This window comes from Austrofundulus limnaeus, unplaced genomic scaffold (assembly GCF_001266775.1).
Source record: "Austrofundulus limnaeus strain Quisiro unplaced genomic scaffold, Austrofundulus_limnaeus-1.0 Scaffold26, whole genome shotgun sequence".
NCBI classification, from domain to species: Eukaryota; Metazoa; Chordata; class Actinopteri; order Cyprinodontiformes; family Rivulidae; genus Austrofundulus; species Austrofundulus limnaeus.
Genome location: NW_013952428.1, coordinates 1434061 through 1442336, shown reverse-complemented (window position 1 = coordinate 1442336; position 8276 = coordinate 1434061). Strand labels below are relative to the sequence as shown.

The 8276-nt window shown below is 37.3% G+C and overlaps 1 protein-coding gene across 6 annotated transcripts in view; it reads right to left on the bottom strand.

The window, feature by feature from the left end:
• Positions 1-8276, bottom strand: part of LOC106515104 (myosin-10) — a gene marked incomplete at its 3' end in the record, with an annotated part of 29210 nt that overhangs the window by 13362 nt on the left and 7572 nt on the right. For all 6 annotated transcript variants that reach the window (XM_014004729.1, XM_014004734.1, XM_014004730.1 and 3 more), the window contains 3 exon segments: positions 77-104; positions 2257-2413; positions 7095-7301. In XM_014004729.1, coding sequence (XP_013860183.1) covers positions 77-104; positions 2257-2413; positions 7095-7301 — 392 coding nt within the window.

Sequence of the window (8276 nt, the reverse complement as noted above, 5' to 3'; positions counted from 1 at the left end):
CACACACACACACACACACACACACACACACACACACACACACACACACACAGGCAGCTCATTGAACATTACTCACGTGCAGAGGATTGACTGATCTTCTCTGTCTGTGGAAAAGAAAAACACCATAAGACTCTCAGGTTGAAACAAATGGTTTTATGACACTGCTTCTGTAGTTTAGCTTAAAGTGGCAAAGTTATATAGATTTGTTGGTGTTCATCGTATTTACAGTCAGGTCCTGAGGGTTATTATAGTTCACTAAAGCTAACTAAACAACGAAAACTGAAATAGAAAAAAACCCAAACATTTTAGTTAACTAAAATAAATAAAAATTGTAATAAAATGAAAAAACCTAACTAAAACTGTATAATCTTTTTACAAAACTGACTAAAACGAACTGAAATTATAGATAGAATATCTAATAGTGTTAGTGTTTGTCAATTTATTTTGAGCCATGTGGATCTTTTATTTTCTTTTCAAATTGAGTATTTTCACATTAGCTGTGGTCTGTAACAACACTTGGTTAACTATGACTGTCTCGACATGCTAGCTTCTCTCAGTAGCTCCATGAAAAACAAGCAACAGGTAGCAGCAGGTTGGAGACAACTATTGTCATCGTCCTAAAATAATCACCCAAGATTTTAGTTGGAAAAAGTGAGTTACACAATTATTTTAGGAAAGTGTTATAATGGACTGATTTAACTAGTGACCTGATAGCTGTTGGTTAGTTAACTCACAGGAACATCACAAGCTGGAGGATGCAGTGGTAAATATGTTTATTCAAACTATAAAAATAAACTAACACTAGAACTAATAAAAACTAATCTAAAACTAAGCATTAAAATGCAATAAAAACTAAGAAAAACTATCAAATCCACTGTAAAACTAATTAAAACGGACTGAATTAAAAGAAAAAAGTCACAACGAAATAAAACTAATGAAACATCCAAAACTCTTATAACCTTGGTCCTGACGACCAGTTGTGTTTATTTAAATTTTCTCCTGACACATTAAACCTTACAAATGAAATAAGGCCTGTTTGAGCCATGACTAGGGCTGCCACAAACGATTATTTTTATAATCGATTAATCACCGATTATTTTTTTTCGATTAGTCGACTAATCAGATCATACGTTAATTGAATATAAAACATAGAGCTTATCGTGCCAGAATGCAGCTGCTATTATATAACCATCGTTAGATTTTAGCTATATGCTAACTAAAAATAATTGCTGTGGAAGGTAAGTTCTGCTCTGCAGATATTACACAGGTTTCTCTTTCATTTTCTTAAAATGATCCCACACTTTGAGCTCTGTTGTCAGGTAGCCATGATACCAGAGCCTGTCTGTATAATGTCTTGTGACGTCCACGGCCTACCCCAGTTACCACTACTGTTCACGAGTGTCAAGGACAGAAAGGCAGATGTGGCAGTGGTAGGTGTCATAGCAGTTTGGTGAGTAAAATAATGTTAAGAAAAAAAAAGAAAACGATTAATCGATTATTAAATTAGTCATCGATTATTTTAATAATCGATCAGTCGTCGATTAATCAATTAATCATTGCAGCCCTAGCCATGACTGTAAGCAGATGGATCTGTGTTTGTCCCACATTCATACCTAAACTGGTCTCTTCAGACTGCCAAACCACACAGCTCTGGCAGCCAATGGGTGGACACGGTTTGTAACGACGGTGGTATTTGCCTTTTCAGATTCTCATGCGTTCAGCTGGAAGGAATTCATACTGGTCCTACAGGTTGAATCACTGCGGTAACACACCTACTGTCGCTGCTGAGCCCCCTCAGGGATGGTAGCCGGAGACACACAACCTCATCTCTCCCATCTTATTATTCCACACAGACACGCAGAGGCAAAAGTGTTGCACAATCAACGTTTAACGGCTTGAAATGGTTGCTGGGAACTCTGGGTGTCTCGTTTCATGAAGTCAGAAATATTTGTCCTGTGTCGCTCCGAGCAGGTGACTCACGCATCAAATGTATAATTAATTACGTCACTGGATGTGAGTTTGGTTTCTAGGAGTGTCTTGCCTACCGAGCTCAGTCGTGAAAAAGCATTCTCACTTTCAACACGTTTGATAACAACCACGCGTCGAGTAAACGACACGCCTTCTAAAAGCATTCGTGACGAGGCTTCAGCGAGACCAAAGATCACGGAGCTTAGAGAGCACCAAACTGAGCTGATATGAAATGTCTGAGATAGCCACAGGCTTAGTGTTAGTCACATGTCGATCCAGGTCGATTACCTTGCAGCATGCTGCGATAGGCCGCCTCTGATATGGCGTAGATGTGCGGGGGCATCTCGTGGCGTTTCTTGCCCCGGTACATCTCTACGATGGACTCTGTGTAGATCGGTAGGTTCTTGTAAGGGTTCACCACCACGCAGAACAGCCCTGAATATGTCTGAAACAAAAAGGGACACAGATGTTCACACTGACTTTTTTATGTTAAACGTTTATTTAAAAAAAAGGAAATTTAATTTAAAAAAAATTGTACAGATGTAAAGTGATGTCTGTCTTACAACTGTTGTTTGGCAAATGTAGATAGCATTTTCTTTCAAAATACAGGTTATTTGAAGTGGATTTCTGTGTATCTTACCTGTTGTACATGGCTCTTTCAGCTTGGAGAAATGGTTTAAAAATGGTTTAATTTTGACCCGATTGTCAAGCTAACAGCTAGTCTGAGAAAGGCTAAGAAAATAATAAAAAAAACTCTAATCTCAAAACTTAAGATGAGGTAAAGCTTTCTAAAATATAATACATGCTATGAATATATAGAGGCTGGTGTTATTGTAAGACGGCAGCAATTTACCGTATTTATTCGTGTATAATACGATCTCATGTATAATACGACCCCCCCGCCCCCTTTTTTATCTTAAAAAGCATAAAAAATTTAATCCTCAAACTACCTCCAATTTCATACAGACTTCAAGATTTTTCAGCGTTTGCAGTGTCATGGTCTGTGTTTATTTTCTTTAACTTTCTAGTGTTTTCAATGTTCCCCTGTGTTGCTATGCCCTACAGCCCCGCCCATGCACACCTGATCCCTCTTGTGTCTCCCCAAGTTTTTCCGATTGTCTCTTAATTTGTTTGCCTTTATTTTTGGTGTCTTGTCCTCAGTCTGGGTACGTTCATTGTGCTGTTTACCCAGCCAGTGTGGTGTGTTCCTCATGTTGCCCTGAGAAGTTATCAGTGAGTTTTTGAGCTGCTTTTCAGCCCTCTTTTGTTTGTTAAACTTTATTTTTCTCTTTGGACTTTTGCCTGCGCTGTGGGTCATTCTGCCTCACACCTCACATGCAGTCTTTATACATATCAGTAAAATGATCATTGGACTGTTCATTTTATTTTAACAACATATGTACTAAAAGGTATTTTGACAACAAATATATATCAGCTGTAGCAGCATCATATGAATTCTGGCATTTTACACATAGTCCACCAGGAGGCGCCAACACAAAAGTCACAGACTTCACATGAGATTTGGGCCATCTTCTGGGGGAAAAGCAGATTATTTCCCACTCGCGAGTGCCCCCTCTGGTAGGGAAACTTTTTTCAGGGATACAAACTTTTTCAGAACACCGGTAGATGGCCGCCATTACAGACGAACATGTGTTTGTTGTTGTTCGAGGAGCGCCTCAGTCACACGCTAATGTCAATAGTTTGTTATTATTACTAAGGTGCAGGACTGCTATTTTCCCCTGTTTTTTTTTTTACATCATGTCTCCTGCCTGGATCTGTTACTATCTCGCTCTCTGAGGTAAGTTTGTTTCAACTGCTTTTTAAAATGCGGTCTCATTTCCGGACTCAATAATTTAGCCTATATTTCAGTTAATATACATTAGTAAAAATATTTATCCAAGTACAATACTACCCCACAACTTTATGGATTTTATGGATTAAATTTTATGTATTATACTTGAATAAATAGGGTAGTTTGATTTTGGCCTCACTTAGACTAGCTGTAACCTGTCATTCTGATCAACATTAAACTTTATTTCTTTAAATGAAATGCCTTCCAGGAGCTATCTATAACAGGTAAGATATTAATTGTTTATAACTTTTCACAGAGCCTCACTTCAAAAAATCTAAACCAGGGCTATTCAACTAAATTGCTCTGGGGGCCACAGTTACTGCAGGTCAACAACTGAGGGGCCGAACATCCATCAATTAAAGTTATTAAGTAAATAAGCCAAGTATTACAAAGATCTGCTATCTTTGAAATAGTTTATTTTGCTGCATTTAATCATGATTAGAACATACAGAACCCTAAAAAAAAGTAGTCATAATTCAACAATATCAGAAACAAAAGGAACACATTATGCCTCCTATTTGACACAAATATTATTTTGACATCTCTGACTTGCCAAATTTTTAAACCAATTTTATTTTCCCTTTCATAGTTCTATCTTCAACTGCTTGTAGTTTTAACTGTCTTGATTGTGCATAGGAATGGTTTATACCAGCTTGTAGCCAAGGTCTTGACGTTTCTGTTGATACCAAACATGTCTATGTCTAGCTAAAAGAACTTAGAGTAATTAAAGTAGAAAACCGGGGGTTTGGGCTGAAGAGATGAATGAACCAATTGGCGGGCCAAACTTTGGTCACTCGTGGGCCGGATTTGGCCCGCGAGCCGCCAGTTGAATAGCCCTGATCTAAACTATGCTTTTAACTCTTATAAAGCTTATTTAGCTTTTTGTGTGTTTTCAGTAGTTTTGATTTTTGTTGTAATTTACCTTCATTTTGATCACATTCTGGGGATAAAAAAGTAGCAAATTTAAGTTTTATTCTTCTGCTGCTGCCTTTCATTTTACTTGATTTTATTTTGATTGCATGTTTTTTTGTTCTTCGTTGTGTATATAATTGTTACAAATGAAATAATAAAGAAATCCAGATTCTAAAGTGAGAAAGAAAGTGTTTAAAGAAGAGAAAAAAAAGAAAATTATCATGGAGAGGTGTTTCTGACAGGTCATACCTCTGGCGGTTATTTGTTCAAAGTAAACACAAAGTTTAATCCTCCGGTGATTAATGTGTCTGAGTGAAGGGATCATAATGGACATGTTCTCTCTTGTTTCAGATTATTACTTTTAATGTCAAAAGGTGTAAAACCATACAGCATGAATCCTTCTCCTCCCAATGCAGCAGCTGTGTCAGAGCTCTAAAATGTCTATTACCAGTTTGACCTTTACTCCACAAGCAATAAGCACAACATTATCATCTCTATTACTGATTGCAGAGCTGTGATTTAAATGACTCAGGATTTTTTTTTTAAAAAGCCCTACATTCCCAATTCCATACAACTAACCTTTAAAAAATAATCACAATTTTGCTAATTCCCAGAATAAGTTTATATTTAAATAAATCAATAACATCTACAAACATGTATAAGAAAGTAAATGTGTTTATCAGTTCCACTGATGCTTTTATTATGCATTCCAGGTGTAGTGAAAGTCTGAAATATGCAGGCACTTCCACTATCTTATCTCACATTTAGTTTGCCTTTCTGTGGTATGCAAATAATCCTTGTTTGCTCCTCATTTCTCAAGTTCTCTGCCCGGCTGCATCACCCATTATTCCCTCCATTAAAAGGAAGTTCAATATACATTTATTAGCTTTCTTGTTACACTGCTCTGATTACACATGCTATCAAGCTGACTGCTGTCAGGGCCAAAGGTCTATAAAGTACTTAAAAAATAACTACCGTATTTATTCATGTATAATACGATCTCATGTATAATATGACCTCATGTATAATATGATAATATGATCTCATGTATAATACGATCTCATGTATAATATGACCCCCCCCACCCCCATTTTTATCTTAAAAGCATAAAAAATTTAATCCTCAAACTACCTCCAATTTCATACAGACTTCAAGATTTTTCAGCCTTTGCAGTCTTTGTACATATCAGTAAAATGATCATTGGACTGTTCATTTTATTTTAACAACATATGTACTAAAAGGTATTTTGACAACAAATATWTATCAGCTGTAGCAGCATCATATGAATTCTGGCATTTTACACATAGTCCACCAGGAGGTGCCAACACAAAAGTTAAAGACTTCACATGAGATTTGGGCCATCTTGTGGGGGAAAAGCAGATTACTTCCTACTCGCGAGCTCCCCCTCTGGTGGGGAAACTTTTTTCAGGGATATAAACTTTTTCAGAACACCGGTAGACGGCAGCCATTACAGACGAACATGTGTTTGTTGTTGTTGGAGGAGCGGCCCGGTCACATGCTAATGTCATTAGTTCGCTACATTACTAAGGTGCAGGAATACTTTTTTCCCTCTTTTTCACATCATGTCGCCTGCTTGGATCTGTTACTATCTCGCTCTGAAGCAGCCCTCAGATAGATTTTCATTTTGGGGAAAAGCTTTGTGCAGCCTTGATATATGTATATAAACTGAAACAGCTGGACTAGTGCATCCTAAATTTAACATCCATTCATTTTTTTAATACAACAGTCATTTCTGCAGTTTTTGGGGAGGTCACCTCCTAATAAATGTCCTTACAGAAAATCTAACTGCTCATTTAAATCAATACTTTGACTTTTAAAACTTAAGGACAAAAATATCATACATTAAGACTTTTACTCAAGCAATATTCCTAAAGGAGACTTTAACTTTTACCAAAGTCATTTTTTGGTAAGATACTTGTACTTTTACTCAAGTATCACTTTGTGGTACTTCATTCAACACTGATCCCCAGAATGCCGTGCGGTTCTGGATCAGAGTTCAGTGAATTTATCAACATTCTATTATATTTTCTATTGATATTGATCAAGTGTCTATTGCGACAGCTGTTATTATTTTATCGCCCAGCCCTGCTCTTTCTTACTGTGTATCTGTTTTTTTACACTCTGGTTTCTTGTATTTTTGCGGCTGAAACTAAAAACGTCCTGCACCGCTTTGTAAACCGACTCCTTAACTTCTGTTACCAGCTTGTATCAGTTACTGAAGAAAAGGCCTCTGTGCTCATGAGCAACACATCCCAGTCTGAGCACGTGTTAAAATGTATTTTCGGTTTAATGATTCGACCAACTTTTCCTCGTGTTGTGTCCTCAGAGTACTACTACTCACGTAGATCAGGCCGGAGTAGTATCGCTCTCTGAGGTTGTGCAGCACGGAGGCTTCGTTCAGGCAGGTGAGGTCAGCCATGTCCTCCACCTTACTGAAGCGTGGAGGGTTCATCCGCTGCACCTCCTCCCTGGACAGAGTCAACTTCCTCTGGCTGTCTGTGAGCTCCACCTCCACCTCGTCGCCTCGCTCTTCACGGATGCTGGCCGACTGAGGAGAATAAGGTAAAGGATGAGTTAGAATTATTGGCAGAGGTGAGTTTTTATTATCTCCATCACTGATGCTTATAAAACGATTACAAGTGGCCAAGTCCAATTCAAGGACTCACAACAATCTAGAGGAAACACAATGCATTTCCTTTGACATTTCCTTGGATTTTGAAGGATGTTAAGGAAAAGAAACAGTGATTCTTACATTTCCTTTGACTTTATTGTAGACAGGATATAGCCAAGACGTTATTTTTTGTCACATCAGCTTCATTTAATCAGTTACATTCTTGCACTTTTAACACCATCTCATTTAGCTGATTAAGTGTTGTAAAAAAGATACTACACTGCACGCTAAGATCCCAGCAGAGAAACCTTTTCAAACAGTCACCACTCAAGTTTGACTAAAAATAGAAAACATCAGGGAGTGAAGCTAGGCTAGTTTTGGGGAGAATTTTTCTTTCAGCTCAGAATAGAATCAAAGTCAAGACCCACGCAGGAGTAGAACATAAATGTACATATTAATTAATTCTGTTGGTATTTATCAAACATAAAAAACTTTTAGTCCAATTTTTGACTATACAGAATTTAAAAAGGGATCCACGATTAGTTGTAACATTAGACTTTATTTGATAAACATATATTTTAACTGTAAAATAAAGAATGTAAAAATACTGTAGGCTGTTTAGTTTTTATCATTTTTAAACTAAATTTTTAAAAATATATTTTAACACGGACTGAGCCATTTTATTTACACAAAGCATACGCTATACTGCCCTATGTATTAGCTCGGCGCTAGCGCAACAAACTAACAAGCTAAACTGAGGTCCTACATATATATAAGATACATATACATATAAGGCAATATAGTGTTGACGCTAACGCTAAAGCTAACAGGCTAATCTGAGGTTGTTCTTCCATGAAGCAGCTCTGTTGTCCTCCATCCATATTTTCAGTTCCAGGCTGAGTCATTTCTACC